The sequence below is a fragment of the Liolophura sinensis genome, chromosome 11 (genome assembly GCF_032854445.1).
Source record: "Liolophura sinensis isolate JHLJ2023 chromosome 11, CUHK_Ljap_v2, whole genome shotgun sequence".
In the NCBI taxonomy this organism is placed as follows: Eukaryota; Metazoa; Mollusca; class Polyplacophora; order Chitonida; family Chitonidae; genus Liolophura; species Liolophura sinensis.
In genome coordinates, this window is record NC_088305.1 from 20,313,326 (window position 1) to 20,338,416 (window position 25,091).

The 25,091-nt window shown below is 39.5% G+C and overlaps 1 protein-coding gene across 1 annotated transcript in view; it reads right to left on the reverse strand.

The window, feature by feature from the left end:
- Positions 1-25,091, reverse strand: part of LOC135477926 (uncharacterized) — a 159,935-nt gene that overhangs the window by 555 nt on the left and 134,289 nt on the right. The window contains exons 34-40 of the mRNA XM_064758149.1: positions 18,603-18,804; positions 16,965-17,021; positions 11,863-12,126; positions 9,579-9,881; positions 9,195-9,311; positions 4,830-4,984; positions 3,772-3,793 (exon numbers count right to left, since the gene is read on the reverse strand). Coding sequence (XP_064614219.1) covers positions 3,772-3,793; positions 4,830-4,984; positions 9,195-9,311; positions 9,579-9,881; positions 11,863-12,126; positions 16,965-17,021; positions 18,603-18,804 — 1,120 coding nt within the window. The remainder of the gene's footprint in view (positions 1-3,771; positions 3,794-4,829; positions 4,985-9,194; positions 9,312-9,578; positions 9,882-11,862; positions 12,127-16,964; positions 17,022-18,602; positions 18,805-25,091) is intronic.

Consider the following 25,091-nt stretch of genomic DNA (forward strand, 5'->3'; position numbering starts at 1 on the left):
ATCAAACTGTTTATGTTCAACACCAACTGTATTCAACTGACCATCCATGCAAACACACAAGGCTTACATCAAGCCAAAAAAGGACAATATATAAAATATGCCTGTTTGGGGGTACAAGACAATTTTGGAGGCGACTCGTCACAAGTGGAAGAAGAAGTTTCAGTGGAAGCAGATAAGCTTCAGCATACAATTTCCACTGTAGATGATTTACTGCTGCAATGCCACTATAATGGATAGCCATTATCCGTGGGGCCAGATAGCTATACAACATACCACAGGTTACACTCTGGACGCTGAATACAAAGTCAATTATTAAAGGGTGCTCAACACAAAACCTAGTCAATATGGCCAGAAAAAGAAAGGTGTCATTTTTTTTTGTGATTGTGCATTCATCAGCTGGGTTGAAGATGGGATTAATTATTGACAAGGTAACATGTAAATCCTTCCTTCTCGAGATTAGAAAAGTAAAAAAAATAAAAAAGTAAAAATGGCCAGGTGCATGAAACATTCATTAATGAACGAGGTGAAAGAAAGCCTTAGAGAATCAAGACATGTCTGTTATCTTTGTATCTATTTCCAGTAAGTACAGCTTAGATACTAGAAGCACTTGCGCATCCACCTCGCTTGATGGTCTGACGAAATCACGTTAGATCTTAATAAAGCTGGCATCAAAGAGGACAAAGAAGTTGAAAACTCTATGCCCCATGAAAGACTAGGAAACCGATTAGACAATGTGTAACAGGTACAATTAGACATGGTGGTACAAATACAAGGCAGAGTGGCACAGGTATAAGACCAAGTGGAACAGGTACAAGACAAAGTGGTACAAATACAAGGCAACAGGTTACAGGTACAAGACAAAGTGGTAAAATAAAAGACAAACTAATACAGCTACAAGTATTCAAAATGGTACATGTACAGGCCATTCCAAAATTCGGTATTGATACATATACTTGTGAAACTGGAATACTGGTACTCGGCTATTTAAAGTGGTACAAGTACAAGACAAAGTGGTACAGGTAGAAGACAAAGCGGTACAAGTACAAAACAAAGTGTTTAGTGTGACCTGATTTCCCCTGTGACATTGTGACAGCCTACAGGACATCTTTCCCAACGAACACAAAAACAGATCATACGTGTATGGAATCCCTTTAATGTACACTACCATTTCCTAGAAGTTTTCTTGGACAAGTCCTTGCTTCTCTTCTACAATTCATTTCTAACGTCATCCTGATCTAAGGAAATCTGATCGAAGATTACACATGGATTTCTTCCATCTGCTCTCCTCCATCTGCACAAAGTCACCTTGACAATGAGAACTTGATCATCCACATTCCTAGCCAGATTAAGACAACCGCTTCCAATTTGCTAAAAGATGCTCTGACACTTTGATTTTCTATAATGGAGCCACTGGACACCTAGTTTTCCAATACAACAGCGTGTTGTCAGAACCATGCAAACCATCTAGGTTTGTTACTCCCACCAGAACTGGACCTAATTACGACGTTTACCTGACAAACTGATACACCTGAAACTTTGCTCACCTTTATTGCAAAACAGGTTTGAGCCAAAATTTCAGGCGCAGCAGGCAGTCAAAACTCCCCATGACGACCACATCCAGGTGATACAGGTGAGCGATAACTCTGGGTACAGCCGTACTGATCACGGACTGAATATGCAGCTTATCAGACAACACTCTATAACATCTCAATCATTCATATGACTCATTCAGATAATTTTCTAACAATTCAGACAAGTTTTTAGCTACATGTACAATGAACCATTCAGGCAACATTCTAACAATCAAATCAGTGAAAAAAATTTGGAAGTAATTCAGACAGAGATGGATTCGAAAGAGACTGATTCATACTAGCTTCTAACAATTAAATCTATCAGCGGATCTTTATATGACAAATGAAACATTCGGAGAGACTTTTATGTAATGAATCATTCAAACTTCAGAGAATCTTCGAACAACTGAATCTTTGAGAATCTTCGAACAACTGAATAATGCAGAGAATCTTCGAACAACTATATCAATCACAGAATTTTCAATCAACTGAATCATTCAGAGAATCTTCTAACAGCTGAATCATTCAGAGAATCTTCTAACAACTGAATCATGCAGACATTTAACAAGTCAATGATTCAGACAATCTTTTAACAACCGACTTTTTCAGATGATCTCCAAACAACTGAATCTGACAATCTTTTAACAACTGGCTCATTTAAACAATCTGTCATCAACTCAACTGCCCAGACACAAAAGTGCTGCTCACTGAGCTAGAATTAACCTTCTGAATTGGCACGAAAACACTATCTTTTCAACTGGAAACTCCCCAGCTGTCTTTCAATGCGCTACATTGACAATGTTTCTCGATGAAAATAACTGCCAGAAAACATGCGATAATCAATGACAGGTGATTAAGCCTGGAGGAGGAGATGAAGCCTGTGTAGAACACAGCTGAAAATAACTCTGGTTTAAATGCCTAACTACTACCCTGGGAAAACACATCCACCCACCTCCATCGTGACTTTACCGCTGCCCTGTACTTGGTCACCTTTCAGTACAGCCCTTACAACCACGCAAGTACTGAGTTCAAATCCATAAAAGCCAGTCAAATGTCCATTCCAGAATTTCCAGGCAACAGGTATTGCATACATGTGTGATACAGTTTCTTATGGGGGTATTATCTTATACTCAAGAAGAGTTACTTTACATGTATTTAATAAGGTCTATCTTTGGTGCAAATCAAACTGAAACTATGGACACTGACAACAAACATCTTCACACAAAGATGCCGGTGACTCTTTTGGACATGGGTTACACTGTGTGATCACTCTTTGTTTCAAGGCTGCTGGTCTGCTTCAGTGAGGACTCATTGATGAATACAGGGGCTCACAATGTGTTAATATCCTAAACTCTCAGCACATATTTCACATATCTTTCTTTGCAATAACTTGCTATGTACTGAGAGATACATTTATAATTTCATCAAATACTCTTAATTCCTCAACCTTTTCGCATATGAAAGCGCAACTTTCAGTGCAATTTATGCACACTTATAATTTGATTTTGGAAACAAAACTACAATTGTTGGATTGGGCCACTTTCCTGGTTTCACAAAAGGTACATGTATAAGTTTATCAGTCTACACAGAATACTGCCGATAAAGTGAGAAAAGAAAAGACTTGAAGAATATGTCCCAAACATGCGAAAAGAGTTACAGTTAAGACAACGAATCTTGTCCATAATAACATGAACACACATGTACTGTTACGATTTTTCAAGCCTTCATTTTCCATTTCACTAAAGTAATATAATTTGAATTTGAACATTAACATGAACGCAGCAACACGTTAATATGCCGTTTAAGAGAACCATAACAATAACTGGTAAACTCCATTACTTTATCCAATCTTGTCACTTTCAACCAAAAAAAAAAACAAATGCTTTATCAAAACAAGGAATCAGTAGCACAAAAAAAAAAAAAAAATAAAAACCAATACAGAGCAACATTTCAACACAATCCAATCTTAAAGCCAGAATACATTCCAAAGAAACAACAAAGCTGATGTTACATTCAAGGCAGTCCAGCCATATAAAGGATGGAGCAAACGGGCAAAGGAAAAAAGAATACAAACAAACAAAAAATAACATACATATTACTTCGAATTAATAAAGGAAGTCAAACAACAGCCAACAAAGTTATTAGAAATGAAACCACACAAAACGTATGATATTACGACAAAACCCCACCAACATTTTACCTGGGTTAGACCATGCTGCATTCTGGGAAGACAGAGAGAGTGTTGCGTTAGGGCAGAAATTTGAGTAGCGCAATGCACATTATTCACAATCCCGCCATTAAGACTGGTTCTCCTAATCCAGCCTAATGTATAAAAGGCGGATTGTTTTACATGTACAAAGAAGGCTACAAACATAAAGGCTGCTGCAACCACCTGCCTGTGGTCACGTACATGCTGGGAAGCATTGAGTCGCTCATAAAATGTTTCATGCAGAGAACTCCGGGCTTGTGCAAGACAAGGGTTGTTAGACAACGCCAACAATAAAATGCTTTACGTGGATTACAGGACTGTAATGTGTAATATATTTCCAGCCCTATGCTGTGGCTTTGTGTAAAAACACACATATGTTGTTCAAGTCTGAGACTTAAGTTAATTGACAGCACATATTCTTGATATGAGATTCTATGATTCTAGGATCACCACGCTTGAGACGTTTGATACAACAATTAACAATCATATCGTCAAATATCAAGAATCAAGACAATTCAATTTTCATATCACGGTTTGCCAAGTACACTGTACATATTTAATTTTTTAAGTGATTTTCGGATTCTAGGATCAGTTCTCTTGAGACGCCTGATACATCACTAAACAAATGTATAGTTTGTAATCAATACTAGCTGTTTGATGGAAAAACCACAGTGACATTGTCTGATCTGGTTGTATTAGGTGGTCTAATCACGTATCATCACAGGGATGCTGTGTGTACATGTATGTGGTACAAAGTCACAGAAGATATCACACAACTGGACGAAAAGACAGACATAAGGAGAGCATTCCCATGAGCCTTTTGGCAGACGACTAAAAAAACAATTTTAGCGCTCTTAACGCATACCAAAACAGCTGCTTTGTAAATCCGGCTCATGAATCCACCAGCGTATTCACCTATGATAAAGTCTATTTCGTAGGCGGTGTTGAAACAATTTGTCGAATGCTTTAACTGCATGAAACAGCGCATGTGCTACTGCACCTCGTGAAAGTGCCTTTAGGACAGGTATTGGACAGAGGTATAGTCTTACCGAATGAGGGCTGCGATGGAGAAGAGGCGCCCTCTGCCCACGGGTACCAGCTCCACCTGGATGTGAAGGGACTGGTTGACATTCTTCTCGCTGTTGTTGAACTGATGGACATTCATCTGCCACTTGTTCAGGGTGTGGCTGCAGGAAGGTTCCTTCTGGAAGCATACAAGGCATCAATAATGTATAGCAGAATTCCATTATACAAATGCTAATGGTACTTCTTTATCCAGTGAGAACTAGTAGCAAATGTTTTTCAAGGCAATACAACAATTTATTAAATGACCATGTGTGTTGTTGCATCAATGCAGTAAAAGCAGCTGAGCTATATATCAAGCGATCTCCATTGAAGCTGACCTTTCATAGTGTAGAATAAGCATAAATATGGCTGGAACTGCTGGCCTTGGACTAAGAAGATTGTACCTCATGCTCACTACCAAGGTAATGTAAATATAAACAATTGCTAACATAAAAGTTTTTTTATGCTTCTTTGGGGATTTACGATGTGCTGAAGAACAGGTCACTTTAATTATGTGATGACTTCCAGGAGAAACCATGGTGACTTGATTGTTTTCTGCTTTCCTTCATAAATTTAATCACTGTCATATAAATAAAGAATCCATGACCATGCCTTTGAACACCAACCAATCCCAAAAAATGGAGGACTTTAAAGGAAGTTACAAAAAAGTGAATGTTTATCTTTCCCATAACAATGAAAATATTTCTATGTTGAATGTGAAGGAAAACAAACACTCAAAGCTTACAAAAACTGGGCCCAGTTTCACAAAGAGGCGTACAACATTTTTTTATCGTACGTTTGTTGTACGATATTTTGTATGTCACTATGTTCAATTATCGTACATGTTTGACATCGTCATGAAAGTGGGCCCTACTCTGCTGAAGTTTCTACAACTTCAATCAAAGAGACCTCTCCCTACAAGTATCTAGATGTACTACTTTCATACCGACAACCAAGAAATGTTATTGCAAAATGGTACCCTTTGATTCAGCTCTTAATCTACATATTCCAAAAGAAATTCTTGCGCAGCTGAAAAAACATGGACTGGGAAACCAGCTCAATCAAATGCTCTTCTATACAAAGAGAATCTTTGTACAACTGTATAGACATGGCTGGAATTCAAACCAGTCTCTGAAGATGCCAAAGTAAATCAAATGTACAGCTGATTTCATCGCTGACTGTTTATACCAGACAATGCAAGCTGAGAGCCTGCGGGTGGGTGGGTAAGCACCTGTGCCGGTGTCCCTGGGAGAATAAGCAGGCTGGCTTGACACGTAGCCCCCAACAGAGCCCCAGTCTTCCAGGAAATGTGGTAGTTTAATGCCAGCTTTTAGCGGCTTTGCTTTCAGGATTGGAGTGGGGATTAGTGGTAATGGGATACCAGCAATAAACAGGCCGGTCTTAAAACCAGTCTTCTTCCTGCTGATCAATTCGGCACTGTCCAGCTGATATGAAGACGCTGAGCGGAAAACGAACCTTTCTTCAGGAACGAAGGGGATTATTTTTTTGTCTGTGGCAGTGGGACAGTCGTCGATATGGCAATTATCGAAAAGCGTTTCAATTTCCCCTCATATCGTGTTTGAGTGTGGCCTACACCGCACGCGGTTTTGTATCCATGGGCTTCTCCGTCACCTCTCTTACTCTACCTCCACCGTCTCTGTGACTCACTCGAGCAAAAGCATGTCTACTGCTACACAATCACAGAAGCACAGCATTCTCATGCACCTGGTTTAGCGTTTGCATCAGCAACATGCCTTACAGTGTTAAATTAGCTCCACATATCAGATATGTTAAAGCATCTACACTGAAATGAAAGGACAATTTATAAACTTTTCTGGAGAGTTCATTAGATTGAAAAAAAAAAAAAAAACAACAAGAAAAACGCACAATCTTCGAAGGCTCAGGTGTTGCTTGGAAACCAACGATACCTATAACCAGGCAATACCTATATTGATATCCCCTATTTTACCAAAGAGTGTGGGAGTAAGAAAACAAAAACAGGAATTAAAAAAAAGGAAATATTTGTATTAGTTATCATGAGCTATGTATTATGAATTTACTTGAAAATTGATCCAAATCATATTCCCACGCCACTGATGACAAAAGAGCGTATTATTTCCACCATAATGCTATGAAAAACACTGCAACTGGAGTAGGATTTTGTAGTTAGATGTAATCATACAGAGAAATGTCCTTCGCTTTTCTCTTCAGCTTTTCATCCTGTCCATTGCCAGATATACTGACGAGGTGCGTATGCAAATTAGGAAATATATGATGACATCATATATGAGCACTGGAGAAACTGGAGTAGGTTTCTGTATTTATTTATTTTTTCAGAGAAAAGGCCCTTTGATTTTCTCTTCAAATTAGGTAATGATGACATCAGAAATGGACAATGCACTTAGGCTTTTTCATAAAACTATGCAATATGCATTACATAGAAAACGCTGAGAAAAACGAAGGGATTTGAACACTGGATGTGCTACTTAGAAGCATAGATGTACGTATCAGTACTATGTGTCACTAGATTTCCCAGAATATTAACAGTGTGTACGTGTTTATTGATATTTTTCATTGGCTGCCATTAAAGCTCTGCCAGGGAACTTCTCTGGCGTGCACACAGGTGTTGTGATGGGGAATACAGCCTTCACTATAAGTAGATTTCCATGTTTTCATTCAGCTTGAGCTTCTTGAAACAAGACGCTGCTTTTGTGTCTCTCGCATGTCTTTATGGTCGATCCTTTTTGTCACAGATCAATTGGCCTACATTCAGAACATTGAATCAAAGCTTTGTATCAATTTGTATCATTAAAGTTGCTTGAATGACTGTCCAAGGTTATCTAGGGGTTCTATGAGGGAAAGGCAACCATAGATGGGTACATCATCTACAGCTGTAACATGTAACTAATTACTTTTTCTTTACTATTATAATTTCTTTAAAACCACATCATTTTAAGCTCAGATTGGATACCTTCGGCTTGAAGAGTTACTTTGTATTTTACTAATCCGATGTAAAACTGAATGAATGATTATGGCTTATCACCATGTTGGCAGTAATCCCACCACATAGTGGTCAGAACATGTTTACAATAAACGCGAAAATAAATTCAAAACTGATAAATTTACAAAAATTCCATCGGTTTACCTTATATCTACCTTTTTTTTGACGATTGGCAAATGCATGGTCAAAATATGTTTCAAGTACTGAGTTGTATAATCAATCATAAAGCCATGTCAAGATATGTGTTCATGGAGAGAGATGACAGATGGGGAAAGATAGCCCAGGGACAGCTAGGTTAATATAGACTGAACTAAAAGGTACATCTACGACAAATAAAAGGTGTTAAGGACTGGTGACTCGCTGTCCTAAGCAATCACTCACACCTTTGAGCATAAAAACATGCAAAACGCATCATTCACAGACTGTTACCATGACAACAGAATTTGAGCCCTCTGATTAAATCATTCCTTGGCGAAAGGAGAAGACGGGGCTTCGGTATTATTTTTTCATTTTTTTTTGTTCCCAATACTACTGAGAAGTCACGCGGGACTGGGGCTGATGGGATATGATCAATATAAGTCCCACTTGTGGTAATGAACTGCAGTCAGACTTTGTTCAGCACACGTTTCTCTGTTGACTTAAGACCAGAGCACTGAGGAAGCCCTTGGAAACCCATCGGCAAACCTGGTCAAATCTACGCAGGTCCGTCACTATCCAATCAGCGCTTATTTATAAGGGCGGTTACGGAAACCTCCCTATGGTGGATCACGTTACCACGGGAACATAAAACAATCACTCTAAGTCACCATTTCAATGACCCATTATGGTTATCCTCTTCAGCACACCATCCACACATACACACATTCTGCTTCACCCAGAGAGTCCACATAACAAGAATAAGTCACTTTCGCATTTCAGATAGCCTTCATTTTTTTTTAACAGAAATGTCACAAGATCTTGAAGAAAGTGGGAGCTGGGTACTAATTTTCACTCAACAACCAATGCTTTAACCTAGCTGCAGCAAGCTAACTACAATAAATATCTGTTTCACTGAAATTCTGCAATGGAAATCATGCCCTCATTCACAGTAAACTGATAGATAAAGCTGGAGAAACTGGAAATGCCAAGCAGAAAGTGTTACTTTAGAATGCTGCTGTTTTATTGGCTGTGAAATCTGACCAAGGCTGACCTATTGTGGCGAGTGTAGTAATGCGCATCCTGATATGCGAATGTGGCTTATACAAAACTTACCCCTGCAGGTAAAACGGCAGTCCTCTAACTGGTTAACTTCAATCAATTCTAATACGAATAATGTGATTACAGAAGCGTTTTGGTCAAATTAACTCACCTCTGGTTCCTTCTGAGGGATTTCAATCTTCACCATGTTGTTTTGGGACAAGTTTTTGACCTTGACCTCTTCACCATGGCAATCCATGACCTTGAGGGAAGTGACCTTGGAGTTTACCTGAACAAGTACAGAAATTCACATCGTCAATTGACACAGACAAGTACAAAACTTGGGGAAATCTTTGGCCCTCATGAGATATGAAATACAGGAGGCCATTTTCATGACTTGACTATTTTATGAGATCCCAAGTTTCACACTACAGCACACCTCATCCATTTTGTTACTGCAGGATGACACATACTGAAGAGTTATTGAATTAATGTATGCATACTGTTTATTATGGGCCTTCATTTACTGACAAAATCATCTCTCAAAGTAGAATACCTGAATGTCTTTGTTCTTAGCCACGTGCAATGAGAAGGGGTCTTCGTGGAAGGTGATCATGTGAGCCTCGTAACAGTTTTCACTGGTCGCCGGCAGATGAAGAGAAGAGCTTGTGGACAACTGGACAGCGTCTGCCGATTTTGTTGCCAAGACCAGAGACATGTCCGTTGGTAAGCTGCAACTGGCATCCCCCATCTGTATAAGAGGCCCTTTCATCGTACCATAACGGTTGGCAAACACGGAAATGTAGCTTGACGACCACTGGATGGCTTCCTCTCCTACGTAACGAGACTGAAGCTGGCCCTGAACAAAGAAAAACAACACTGAGCTTAAGTCTTCAGCCCTAAGCAAACAATGCTTGGCACAAACTTTGTAGACGGAGCTTCATCAACATGGCCACTCTGGTGGGAGACAGGTTAAATCTGCATAACTGTCTGGGGGTGTTGATTACTTAAAGAACATATCAATGACATCAGTCAAACATCAAACTTCACGGTCAAGTACGGCTTCATACTTTGGTCCAATACTTTGGGTGAAAACTGAGAAACAATGGAACCACATCAAATAATAGTCTAAAATGAAACTTAATAAAAAGCATAATGACTGAACAAAAAGAAAAACAATTGCACATTTTCAGCATCATATTAATTAAAATTAATACTTCCTTAAAATTTTAAACTCAATTTGGGCTTTTTTATGTCTGGCTCCAATTTGGGCAACCATAAATGGTATTAAAAATTGCTTGCATGTGATCCTGACCATAAACAAAAGTGTAGGTAAGTGCTCAGAAGAAAACTGTCCTGGTCAGAAAACCTGATGTGGACACGACTTGCAAATCTGCACCAAGCTCATCAGTTATATATCAAAGGTAAAAGAAAGTGTATGTTGAAGTGTTTAGAAGAAGCACTGACCTAAACTAAACACCTCACTCAGACACAAGTTACAGCTTGTACCATGTTTTGAACTTTGCAAGTGTTCAAAAGAAACTGGTCGATAGCGATCCTCTAGCTTTTGACTTGCACCTATCTTATTGATCATCCATCAAATATACATGGATATCAAAAGGGCTACCGAACTGATTCTGATTGGCTGGTGTGAAATAGAGGCATGTCCAGGTTATGACCAGCCTAAGCTCAATTTCAGGTATGGCAGATTTATTGAACCTAGATGAAGTCTGCGGGGTTTAACCCACGGAACCCTATCTCCACTTTCAGCCAATCGGCGTTGACTCCATAGTGTGGTGTACAGAGTACCAAACACTATGGCCCACGCTAAACACCTGACTTAAAACACAACCACCACCTTTATGACTATTATTTGTCACATATCAAATATACATGGATGTTGAGTTATTCTAGTGCACATGAGAAACTGAAGTAAACCACTCAGACCTGGACGTAACATTACTCTGTTGGCAATGGACAGATAGTCCTGCTATCTAGGCAGACAGCCAGGGCAGATTTCATGAAAAACTGGATCCAAAAACATTCTTCCTTAATATCATGCGGTCTCAATCATGCTCTGGCCTCAACAGGTGTTGACTTTTATGATTGAAAATCTCTGTATAAAAGACTTGTGACGTCGGTCTCCAGCACCTTGCCATCAATGTTGAAAACTGCCGGCTGCGTGTGCGGCACAGTACAGAAAACACATCATGTTTACATGAACCAATGTCAACACTGATTTCATGTCACGTTCTCACTAACCACCGCCTTTTGTTCAAAGTGTCTGCGGTAGATCCAGCTGGCAGCCTACTTAAAGCAGAGCCTTAATACAAATACTGAACATGCAACCTGGCTTCACTAGTATGCCAAGTACTCAACACTTCACTAGCTAGGACATGTAAAACAGTTTCATCAACTAAAAGACCTGTGCACAATATAACTTTTGTGGCAAACACTTGGCATAAGAAATGACTATGCAGCACAAATTTTCGCACAAAGCAGACAAACCTATGCACTTACTGATGTATGTTAAACACATATTTATAATGTTTGATTACCCCTAATATATGCGCACTATCAACAAATACTGAATTTGATCTGATATTTTTTCCTTAACTAACTTACTCATTTTACCAGATTCTGAGAGTTCTACTAATTTTAGGGAGATGTTTGAAGTTTATTTGGAAGGTAGAATAATATGCTACTGGAAAAATGTAGGAGTTGGCACCAAAAATAATATTTTATGACCTTTATTTAGCTCTGATAATGTACATTTTGGGCAAAGTTTTAGGGCAAACCAGTACGTAAATATACATATGTGTGTATACAAATCTGATTACCTGTAACATGGTGTCAATTACCCAGGTCACGGAGGCCACGGATTCATCCGCCTTGGTTGTTGTCACCCTAGGTGGGATCGTGGACATCTGCTCGCCTGAGGATGTGCGGACGAGGCTGGATGCTGCCATGATGTTGGAGCTGACATCGACGATGTAGCGCAGCGGGTCCAAGCGGCCATGGTTTTGGTTTTTGTAGATGACCTGTGCCTCGGTGGCGATCTTCTGCAAGAGCTGAGTCGCCTCGCCTACGCATCTCTTGTCCAGCTATTGGTAGAGAACAGCAAAAGTCAACATTCCGTTTACAGACTCCAGTCCTGATGCCAAGCATGAAAAAGGTACTGGCACAATGGTGTACACTAGAGAAGTGTGTACATGTACAATGCGGAACAAATGCTGGGCTGGTTTCACTATATACACTGACTGAAAATGAGTCTGGCCATTGAAGACAGGGTGCATTATCTCTACTCTAAACCCATGCTAGCCAAGATGAGCATGGCCATTGGAGACAGGGTGCATTATCTCTACTCTAAACCCATGCCAGCTGAGACACCTTCAAGGGAAGTCTCTTTCTTAACTAACCAAAACTACTCTGAAACTCATCAAAACTTCTCTGAAAAACTGATGCCTTCAAAAAAATCTTGAATAATACACGAACATTCTGAATTATTTCTAAAGAAAGAAATCTGCAGAGCTTTGTGTCAACCCATTTTTGGAGAAATTTTATAGTCTTCATGTTTTATGTGTTAGATAAGAGTCTGATAAACTTGTTCTGTTTTCTGGCATAATCAATGATCTAAAACAACATCATGTGTCCGGATTCACGTTCAAACCTCCAGTGTAGTGAACGGACAGCATGTATTACTGGCAATGTTTACCCACAACAACCAATAGAAACACATATGGTTTATTGAAACTTAAGGAAAAAAAAAATAGGAGCCAGTGCAATTTTAACTTTATCAGTCATTTCTAATGTTTAGGTTGACACAAAAAGGATATCATATCACAAAGTGTAATTTACCTTAAAAGGTTATCTTAACATGTTAAGTGCCTTCACCTACATGTAGGTGGTTAAGTCAATGGATACTTTTCATCAAGACTGTCAATCACTGAGAAAAGCTTTCCTGACCACACCACTTAACACACACAGGTAAGAGAGAAAAGCTTCCCCGACCACACCACTTAACACACACAGGTAAGAGAGAAAAGCTTCCCCGACCACACCACTTAACACACACAGGTAAGAGATATGAATAAACACATTGCTTCTACAAACATGAACAGCTGCTCTTTAAAAAACAAAACAAAACAAACAAAAAAAAAGTCTGATCTGACACTGAAATATGTTGAAAAGGACAAAAGAAAAGCCTATTAAGGAACACACGATATTTCCCACTTAAAAACTGACCTGAAGTCGGGGTAGCTAAGGCAGTCGTGAACAGTGCCATATGGGAAGTCAGCAGGACTGTAAGCGAGTCCGAAATGTGAAAGGCTCACAGGTAAGGTGGTTAAGAGGGACGGCAAACTAGACGCCTGAAGCCTGGAGTCCTGCAGCAGAGCTGTGTGCCTCTTTCCGTGATAGCCGTACCACAGATACGCCTACCCCTACGCACACACTGCCACCTTGAACGTTTTCAAGTGAATACCGCCATCTTATCTTTATTAAAATGAAATGTTTGCACAGGGAATCCATACTTTCAAGTCTCCATGGTAATGTCACATCTCGGGTTTAGCATGATTGGACTAGCCAAACGGCCCGCGCGGCTGGCTATAGAGGAGGGGCAGGATCAATAGAAGGAGCTTCAGTTACCCAGCGTCCCGTACTAGAGACGACACAGGCTGTGCCTCCCACAATGGGGATCACAGTAAAACTCACCGCAGGCCTCGGCTTCCCTTGTCGCATCTGATACAACCAATTTTCAAAATTAACCACATTTGGCACGTTTTCTGAGCCCTTCATCAAGAGCCAGCAATTATTTCCAAACTGACCTCGCAACATTTTGTTGAATCTGTCTGTATCCAATTTCAGCCTCTTGAATTGAGGAATCACGCACAACCCTGCCACCATCATCAGGAAATTACTCTACCAAAAAATTCCCCCTTTGCCCACATAGCCTTTAGAATAACACGCCTCTTGTAGGCTCAATCTACATGCTGATGAATTTAATCAGCTCTTTCCAACACAGGGCCTACTTCTAAACAAAACTTCTACCTGTATTAACTTCAAAAATTCCTGGCAACCCAATATATGTCCCTAATTTGAGACACTAGATAAAATATCTTTTCATCTCTCTTGCATAAGTATATATACACACACGAAAAGCTTAACTGTCCATTCTTGAGAGATCAAACAAGAACTAGAAACTATTCTTTGCTCAAGCTGAGTTATTCAGTTGTTACTAGGAAATGTTAACCCCTTCTCATTCAATTATTTGTTTATTTGATTGGTGTTTTATGCCGTACTCAAGAACATTTCACTTATGCAACGGCGGCCAGCATTATGCTGGGAGGATACCTGGCAGAGCCCAGGGGAAGCCCATGACCATCCGAAGGTTACTGACACACCTTCCCAAGTGCATTCAATTATATGCTCTTGAATAAAAATCTTTGATGTACTGATCAGTACAGATGTACTGTACTGATCAGTACAGATGTATTGTACTGATCAGTACAGATGTACTGTACTGATCAGTACAGATGTACTGTACTGCAAGTGGTATGAAGCCATTATCATTTATTCATCTGATTATTGCGAAATTCTGTACTCCAAAATTGTCCACGTCTTCACTATGGCAGTAAAAATCTTTGGTTAGGAACATAGCAATATATTCTATATAACAATACATGTGACAATCTCAGCCTTTTGTAACCTTGTAACATCCAGCAAAGAGATGCATGTTCTTTGTTTAATTTCTTCATCTGAAACTTTTAGGCAAGCTTGTGTATTCATTGCCAATCCAATGATTCCAAACAATCCTATATTTCAACACAAATCCTATATTTAAACACACTTCAGGCACCATTAAACCTAGCATGACTTTTACACTACTCTTTTAAACTTGCTGTACATATTGTGATGATATTTCAGAAGTCTACTTCATAATTCTGATGCTGATACTGTCATCATCAGCATCACCAATCCAATGATTCAATACAAATCCTATATTTCAATACAAATCCTACATTTAAACACAAATCCTACATTTCAACACAAATCCTATATTTCAACACACTTTCAGGCACCAATAAACAGAGCAAGACTTTTACACTACTCGTTCTAAAACTTGCTGAACATATTATGACGATATTTCAGAAGTCTAGTTCATAATTGTCACTATCACCATCACCAATTAAAAGATTCAATACAAATCCTATATTTCAACACAAATCCTACATTTCAACACAAATCCTATATTTCAACACACTTTCAGGCACCAATAAACAGAGCAAGACTTTTACACTACTCGTTCTAAAACTTGCTGAACATATTATGACGATATTTCAGAAGTCTAGTTCATAATTGTCACTATCACCATCACCAATTAAAAGATTCAATACAAATCCTATATTTCAACACAAATCCTACATTTCAACACAAATCCTATATTTCAACACACTTTCAGGCACCCTTAAACAGAGCAAGACTTTTACACTACTCGTTTTAAAACTTGCTGAACATATTATGACGATATTTCAGAAGTCTAGTTCATAATTGTCACTATCACCATCACCAATTAAAAGATTCAATACAAATCCTATATTTCAACACAAATCCTACATTTCAACACAAATCCTATATTTCAACACACTTTCAGGCACCAATAAACAGAGCAAGACTTTTACACTACTCGTTTTAAAACTTGCTGTACATATTATGATGATATTTAAAAAGTTTAGTTAACAACTAAAATGATGATATTCAGCTTTCATGTTATCACCCCAAACTTATTTCTGCAAAAAACAATTAAAAAAACCCTACCTCTAATTCTTAACAGTCATATAAAAGAAAGTCAACCGAGCCTCCAACAATCAGAGGTATGACTATACATGATTATAAAGATTTCTGTTTACTGATCTGAATCAAAGAAGCAGAACACAGCAGCTATTCAGTGCTGAAATACTTATGCAACTTTTGCAGTCCTGGATCAGTCCAGTACAAGTGCAAGTATGTAAGATCTGAACCCTCTTTCAGCCAATAAGCTCAACATTAGGTCAGTTGAAATTCAATTAGCGAGTGTAGAGCCATGTTCGTGTCCTCTTCTCCCCCTCAGCTGGGAAGGCGGCCGGCTGGGTACGGCCCAATACGTGCCACGAATCCACACCACCAGAATTACAGCCCTGTTTGAATTTGGCAAGACAAACAGAGTTGTGCCAGCAAAGAGCAGGAGGAATTCCCCTCTAACCTGTCGGAAATAGCCCACCAAGCTTCCTATCATCTAAAACACCCTGCAATTACAACTAATCGAAGAACCAATCTCCTGATACCACAGACTGATCAGTTGGTACATGGTAGTAAGAGGCAAACTCTCAGGAATACAGACTACGTACTGCTTACAGTATTTAAACTGTATAATAACGAATACTAAATGAACTGGGAATCTGGAGGAGGAAAGATTATAAAGGCCCTTAACATAAGGAGACATGATAACAGGTTTATGTTTCACAAAATATCATGTTTCAGTCCAACAACCAAAATGCACTTTCTTCCAGTCAAATAACTCGTAATCAATGCAATAATGCTACAAAAAGCAGGTAATGGTTGGGGCCATCAAAAATACTCTTAAATATCATCAATTCCCCAGCAATTTTTAGGCCAAAAGTCAAATTTTGCTGAAGTATAAATTTTATCGGGTTTTCCACAGTCTTCACCACTGGTCTTGAAAAAAACAAAAAAGACTTCCTCAGTGGCTTAAAAAGAGGAGAGTCTACACACAAAAAGCAGCTGACATAACAGTAGATCAACTTTATAAAGACAATAACAAGTAATCCTTGCTGGAACTGTGGCTGGATGAGTACAAACTTGCATCTTACAGAACTATCATAAAGCACACTGGACACTAAGAAAGAACTGAATGAATGAAAAGATCTGAAGTAATGGAACTTACCTCGTCTATAACTTTGGTCAACTGGACAACAGGCTGAATGGTCTGCCACAGCTCATACTGAAACAACAAGTTTGCCTATTACAGCTTTCATGTTTAATGCTAACATTAATGTTTCATCGTTTATTTCAGTTTTTTCACCACAGTGTCACCTTGTAGTACATTCGTCAGACCCAATGCGGGAATATTTCTAGTGCTGCTTCACTGAAAAGCTATGCCCGAGTCATCCAACCCATTCAAAGCACACAGAAATCAGGGCCCAGTAGGTCAAAAGTGCATAAAAAGTTAATCCTGTCTTAATAGCAGTCATGCTCCAATACAAAACAAATATGGCTTCAGTCCAGTCTTAAGTTAATACTAGGCTTAACTGTTAACACATTTTCGAACAACTGGTCCCACGCTAATATTCATTTATGCTACAAAGGTTTATGAAATACCTTCAGGACTTAATGTATGTTTATTAGGTACTGTTTGTGCGATTCTTCCATACAATCAGGTTTGAAACCACCTCAGCAAAAATATCATAATAAGCAGCAAAGCAGATTATTGTAGGATTCATCTGGGATGAAGACAGATGTCTACCTTAATCCTAGGCTTAAATAAAATATTTAGACGTGTCACGCAGAGAAGTAGAAGAAGAATCCACCCAACAGTGACACTTTGTTAAAATTGAAGAACAACAAGCCTGTTGTATTGGAGTAAGTAAATAATACTCACAAGTGTCAAACTTTATTAACTGACACACACTGTATGGTTTTGAAAATTGTAAACAGCAGGAATAAATTAATCTCTCAAAACTGGCTGCTAGGGCTAAATTTACTGTTCTTACGTAAATCCCTCTTCTGTACAACTCTCTGGGTGGTCATTTGGTCAGCAACTGATCAAGTCTGTATTAGACAATCAATGATGTAAGGTAATGCTGAAAACTTAAACTGCCTCGTAAACACACCAATCAGATTAAAAAAAAAAAATACACCAGCCATTTCGGGTTAATTGTTGAAAACACTGGTAGCTGCGGCTCCGCTTACGTCTGTTCCCAGGAAGTTGCATACAGTGAAAGGTCTGCAGCCTGGTGACGCCCGATTCTGACCTGAACAGTGCTGTGTGCCGGTGTTGGGCCGAGGTCTTGGACAGGAAGTACGCTATTGCACGTGTTTTATTCACAAGAATGTTGCACTGGTTTGTGAAATATGTGAAAATTTGGCCAGTTTATTATAACATATCTGTCGCATGGTTCTACATAATATAAATGTATATCAAAATTAGCGTGCCGCCCGTTGATATTTACACCCTTAATCAAGTTGATGAACTGATTTTGTTGTGCGGAGGTAGGTTATATACAAGCGGCAAACAATTGACTTTTAGCCTGAGATGTACTGTAACAGAGAAGTTGAGTGTTCATACTCTAGGGTACAGAAATACATGTAGGAAGACTCAGGTGGACGCCTGATCATACTTCATCAGGTACCTTGTAAACATGACATGATACAGGTTATAAAGCTTTTCGTTTTCAGGCAAAGATTTTCGTTTTCAGGCACAGTTTCTCGACGGACATCTTCACATGTGGCTGTACCTGTTCCTGGTATAGCCCAAGGCTTCAGTTTGGTACAATACGTATGATGCTTGAAACACTGGACTCACCTCATCCCTGATGGGGAAGCTATTAAGGAGACTGAGCAGGGTGTGCCGGACCTCTTGTCGTGTGCTCTTGGTGGCTGCTGGTGAGGGGCCCAGGCGGTTAAGGCTGAGCGTGAGGTAGTTCGCGAACACCCTGGTGTTAGAGTAATCCTTCTGACTGATGAACACACCCAATGTAGAATCGCTGCGACTAACCTCATTGTACCTGCAAACAAACAAATCATAGAGATTGTATGATACTGTATTGCACCATGAGAAACAGATAAATACCGTACATGACCTAAAATCTGCATCCATGAAAACACTACTAATTTTTGAGTTTCCACTGATCCTGGAAAGGTGTACTGAAATTTGTTTGAGAAGCTGGATTGCCCTAAAAGAACGACCTCTTAAATTCGCCTGCAAACCTGCATTTTTAGAGGCAAATAAATGTCACAAAATATTATTTTTGGAGCTGAAATTTTTTCAGCAGAATATCATTCCATGTTCCATGCAAACCTCAAAACACCTTTCTAAAATCATCTGAACTCTCAGAATCAGGAAACATAGGCACGTCATCTACAGTCATTTAGGATATGTCCTACTGTAGTTCCAGCACCAAGAGTAATATATTGTGACCTTAGTTTCCTTCTAAAAAATGCAATTTTTGGGGGTGACATTTTACATCAAATACGGCAGCTTCCACACAAGTCAGAATGAAAGGTAAGACTAATGGACACTGTACTGAAAAGTGATAAATACAAATACATATATAAAAATATGCATAATGCATACATACATCTGGATCAACAGGGACATGGGCAGGTGCAACATGCAATGAGGGCGGTGACGATTATTCCATATGTGTGTACGGTATTACAGGGCAACAGATAAATAAATACTCCACCTCAACACTGTAATTATCAATGAGACATTAATTACAGGTAAACTTAGAGCTATACAAACTTCCTCATCTGGATTGTGAGGTGTTATAGTTACAAAAAAATACAACAAACTTAAACTGCCTCGTAAACATGTCTTAATGCAACACATCTGATCAAACCAGGTGTGATCAATCTGACTCTCTAGAACTTTTATGTTAAATTAGCTCAATAAATTAGATATTAACATTTAAAATTGTTTGTTCCGGCAATTAACGCACAAATTATCGAAATCCCCCTGGTGGGCTATATGCAACACAAGTATCAGGAAATAGATCACATTATGTATATGGGATACTGCCTATGTGGAATCTCCTATCCCTAGGCTTTCAATTTCCTAACATTTCACGGATCTGACGCATGATCAGTCCTCTATATTTGTAGCTGCAGCCATGCTTAGTATCAAAAACTGCACCTGATGTCTGGTATCCCCCAGCTTCCTACCCTACAGCCTCAGCCGCGCCATTAGGGGGCGTTATTTGATCAACTAACGATGATAACTTGGACGCGACATAAAAAGCGCACGTACTTTATGCCACCTGCCAAACGTTGACAAAACGTTTAACGGGTATAGTCCACAGAGACATCTGCTCTACATTTCTGGTGACAGGATTTCCTTGTATTCATGAGCATCAAAGATACAGCTCTTGTTCTACAGGATTCAGTAACAACTGCTCAATGGCTTCAGGTATAGGCCTTAAAAAGTGTTGACCACTGTGTTGAAAAGCAATGTAATTCTCCAAAAGCAATATTTCAGCCTCTTTATCACTGGCCTTAATCTGGCCACACGTGGGAAGGTTTGGCAGCGACGTGCAGATGGTTATGGGTTTCTCCCTGGATCGGCAAGGCGTACAATACAAACGAAATAAATAAAAAAAAAAAAAACACATCAATGGCCTGTATTTTCACACAAAACACAACATGGTGGGCAGCATGCACCGAGACCAGCCCCCGGTTCTTAGCCATGAAAAGAAAATGGCTTCCAAGCACTTTCAAGCATAAACCATCATGTAAAGATCAATGTGTTTTTTTGCTGTTTTGTAGCTTATTTGTCTGTTCAATATGAACATAATATTTGAATGCGATATTCAACACTGACAAATTTCATACATTCGAGGTCTTGTTCAAGGCAAGCTTTGAACAAAATTCCAGTATTTTCATGTATATCAATGGCCAATCGAAACAAAGAGTGTAATACTGGTTCTGATGGTCTGTGGTTTTACTCTTTACTGCACTAGTTTCTTTAGTTTCAGTTAATTTGACAGTATAAAAATACATACAGTATAGTTAGCCTATACCCCTGTGATTATACTCTCTTCCTACTGTTAGTGAGAAGTCTAATGAATGAACATGCTGAGAAGGCAACTAGTGTAATGCCATCTGGCTACAGAATTAAGAAGACCTATTGTGGGGCACCTGCGCCTGTTATGTGTACTTTAATGACTTTCAATATCCACCCACTCCAGGGAAGCTCGGCTACTTTAGGCTAGGAAGAAAGCAATCCGTTTGCATAATGGACAAGTAAGACTGGAAGTTTCTAGCAACAGAGCTGGGATAACCACTAGTCTTGGCCGTAATTATCCAATAAGGAAAGCAGCAACGTCACATTCAACGCAAGACGAAATTGCCTCTTTAAAGTGCCCCAGCAAAATCAATCAGCTATTGCAAATCTGATCCATAAGGTAAGAGTTGGGTTTGCACTCCTCCAACTCTGTCAGGACAAGCTAGTAATCACGGTTGCATGTGCAATATGGCTGGGGATATATATGCACTGTGTTTGCTCAGCTTTTTCCGAAATAACAACACTTCAAAGGGGACTCTTTTTATTTTTTTTTCAGTGAAATAATTTGATTTGCATAAACTGTAAATTCCAAAAAATGCATTTTCTTTTCAGCCAAGTATAAGAAAAACTAGGTTAATGATCTGATAAAACTAAGTTGGTCCAGGCCAAATCACTGAAGAGCGATGGGATTTGAACTCCGTACATCAAAAGCAAATGATCTGTAGCTGAGATGCATTTTAATTACCTCTTAAGAAAGAACTGATTTGCCTGTGATACACAGTACATAAACCACAATCTCAACACTTTTAAGAACACATAGATACACTGTACATGAATTTTCTTTCATTCTACAAGCTATATCCTCGCAATAGTTTGACAGTATGCGGATCAATAAGGTAAGAGTTAATTAAACCATACGCAACTATTCCTTGATCTTGCAACATGTTGGGTCAAAATCAAGATAAAGGTGGGCTCAGACACAACGATTTTGCTTTCGATTGTCTGTCAAGCTAGTTGTATGCGATTGTATCGTTGCGTGTGAGCGAAGACTCGAATGCAATGCGTTGCATAAGACAAGTTTCTGGCTGAGTTGGATGCATTAAGACATGTTCTAATTTTAGTTGAAAACAAAATGGCTTTAACCAATCAAAATGCATTAACTATGAGTCACGTGATGTTTATTTTGCCGTCTGCCTAGCTGACTGACAAACAAACAACGCAGACCTCATGGTTAACTTCATAATCGAACATGAAACAAATCACAGGAATTTGTGGGACATCCATTCCAGAGCCTAGATGGACAAGGATTTGAGAAAAGCGTCATCGCTGCTGTCAGTTTCATTTGAAGCCATTTCGTCCGCATTCTGCTACCCGAGACAACCACAGAACCGATTTGACTAATCGGAAGTAATATCGTTGTGTCTGCGCGAAAAAAATCGAAAGGTAAATTGGACAAAAATCGGACGTAAAAACCGAAAGCAAAATCGCTGTGTGTGAGCCACATTAACAGGAACTAGGTTTCAGACATATGATAAAGTAAGTCGTTTTAAAAATGGGCCATCTTTCATCAAAACTTTAATGGACTTGTTGCAAAACATCCTTTGACGACAATTATAAAGACTGCAGCATAGAGAGCAAACAAAGAGCAGTGAGGACAGTGCGATACATAGCTGGCAAATGGTCCTACATAACCGGTAAAATATGTATGGCCTCTGGTCAATTTACCTGTCAGGGTTTTACTCCATTTGTGTAAATGCTGAAACTCTGCAGTGGGTTTTCTTTCTTATCATTTTAAACCTACTATTATTCAATTCAGAACCCTGTCCAAATATCAGCAGCCGCAAGTCTGCCATGCAACACTGAACACCTCAGATACAACTGTAAAGCTTCACCTGTCTCCTTAACACGTAGATCTGCGGTCGCACTCAATGCAATCAGCCAATCTTTCGCAATTAATCAAATCTCACCTGTCACAGATACATGTAGCTTAACAGGGGGACAAGGATGCCCACCTGGGTCGTTACTTTAGCTGCCTGCGTGCATGCACACGGAGCCTGGACACGACCTGTATCTATATATCCTGATCTCGTAAATCACCACGGAAATCTCGATGTGTCCGAGCCAACTTCCGCTTCAGCTCTGTCAGAACCTAGAAAACAAAGACCTGTCTTTCTCCTCGATATCCAGGAGGCTATAAGCTCACTCAGTGGGCTATATTTAGAGGCACAATTAAAGACTGGGCGTAAGAGGCAGTTTCACCTTACTTTGTAATCAATAGATTCCCCAATGGAGTTGGCACTTGGGTTGTTGTGTCCATTTACCTTTGCACTGACACTGCTTCATATTTTGAAGGTGTAAAATCTGTCGAGAGTAGGCAAACAGATTGTGATGGGGGCTGAGTGCATGCACAAATCTCAGTGTGCAACACCATCTGGATTAATTGACAATGTAAGTCTTATGCAAGGTACCATGGGGTGGTGGGGGGGTGGGGGGAGGCTGGGGACGGACTAAGTCAGGAGGAGGGGGAGGAGGAAAGGAAGAGGCTCAGGCAAAACCATAGTGACAAGGCCATATGTCAAGCATTCATACCTTCCTACCAAACTAGCATCTGGCTGTGTCCAGCTACATAAAAATCTTGGTATTTTCTACGATTTGATCACTTAAAATGCAGTCTTCTTTTCTTTGCCCCCCCCCCCCCCCCCACTCCCCAAACCTAACATACCTTAATACAAAACTAGCTCTTGGCCATGTAGAGCTGCATAAGTGTATCTTATCCGTATCTTTCTATAATTCAGTTAAAATGATCTCTTAATTGTCTTTTTTCCTTCAAATAAAAACCACTGTCTTTCGTGGGCTTGTTTTTTCCCCCCCATTATACCAATTCTTAAAAGTTCCTTGTACATTCCTCTGAAGGAACTGTAAGAAGAGGGTGCAGAACTAATTCATTAATAATCCCAGGTATTATTTGGATTATCTATTGTTTATCCACACATTCCCACATAATCACCATGCTGCCTTCACTGATACACATAAACGTCAGATGTCCTTTTGTAATCTACTTACTGAAATCCAGGAAACAGATTTATTAATCGCGACCAAAATGTGCTGATTATTTGATTGGTGCTTACTGCCATACTAAAGCTTTTCCTCTGTATGAGGCCAGTCACTTTTCATGGCGGAAGAAACTTGAGTGGCAAGGGTAAACCATCGTTAAACGGGCGAACTTGTTGAACTATGACACACCGACATGCGTACTATATTGGCGGACAACAAGCAGTCTTCAACGAATATAGACTGCACAACCAAGACATTCATACTTATACTCGTTAATGGGTGCTAAAAATTTAAAGACAAACTATCTTTTAACCTCCATTAGATGCTTTTGATTTTTCTAAACCATCTGAGACGTATTTTTCCACGGAACTGATGGCTATGCACTGTAATAACACCAGGAAGCAGTCTGAATTTAGCTGCCATAAACACGGCAGAACACTAATGTAACCAATTTTCCACCAGGCCCTAGCTCAAACCAGGAGCACTATGCTGTCAACAGCTGTATATACAGGCTAAATTATCTGGCACGACAATGTTCTCCACCCTGTTTCTCCATTCCTTTACACTCATTTCATTGCAGCGTAAAGCGACTTTTTACAAGAGCTCTGCAATGTCCAGCTCGAAGGCGATATTACCCTTTCTGCGGGTGATACAGAAATTCAATCTTCCTGTGTTGGCCTGGATATCTGCATGTAAGTTACACTTCCTTGTCATATTACAGAATTTGTTCTACATGCACCTAGCTGGGGGTACATGCACCTAGCTGGGGGTACATATGGAAGGCCTGATCCCAAACTTTAAAGGTGACATTGTGGAAGAAACAATCCTGACAATCACCTGGATTTGAGAAGTTGAGAAACTTGTTTTATTTACTTGTTAGTTTTAAACCAGCTTTATTACTTTGGGAACCCAAAAGTTTTCCAGAACTAAAATGACCCGATTACAACTGCTCTTACACACCTACAATTCCCCCACCTCTAATAAAAAACAATTCATATCGATAAAATAAAACAACACGTTCCTCCTTCCTTTGCTAGTCACCCGACTCACACTAAACATCAGAGGGTTTTTACAATCACATTACCTGTAACTCTTGTCATGAATCCTGGATCCTAGCTAGCTCAAGCCATAAGGTTTTGTGCTACGTGTAAGTTTGGTGGCTCAGTTCCCTCATGTACATTTACATATTTAACCAGGCAGTCCAAATTTGTCCTGCTGAATCAATAGGACGAGTGG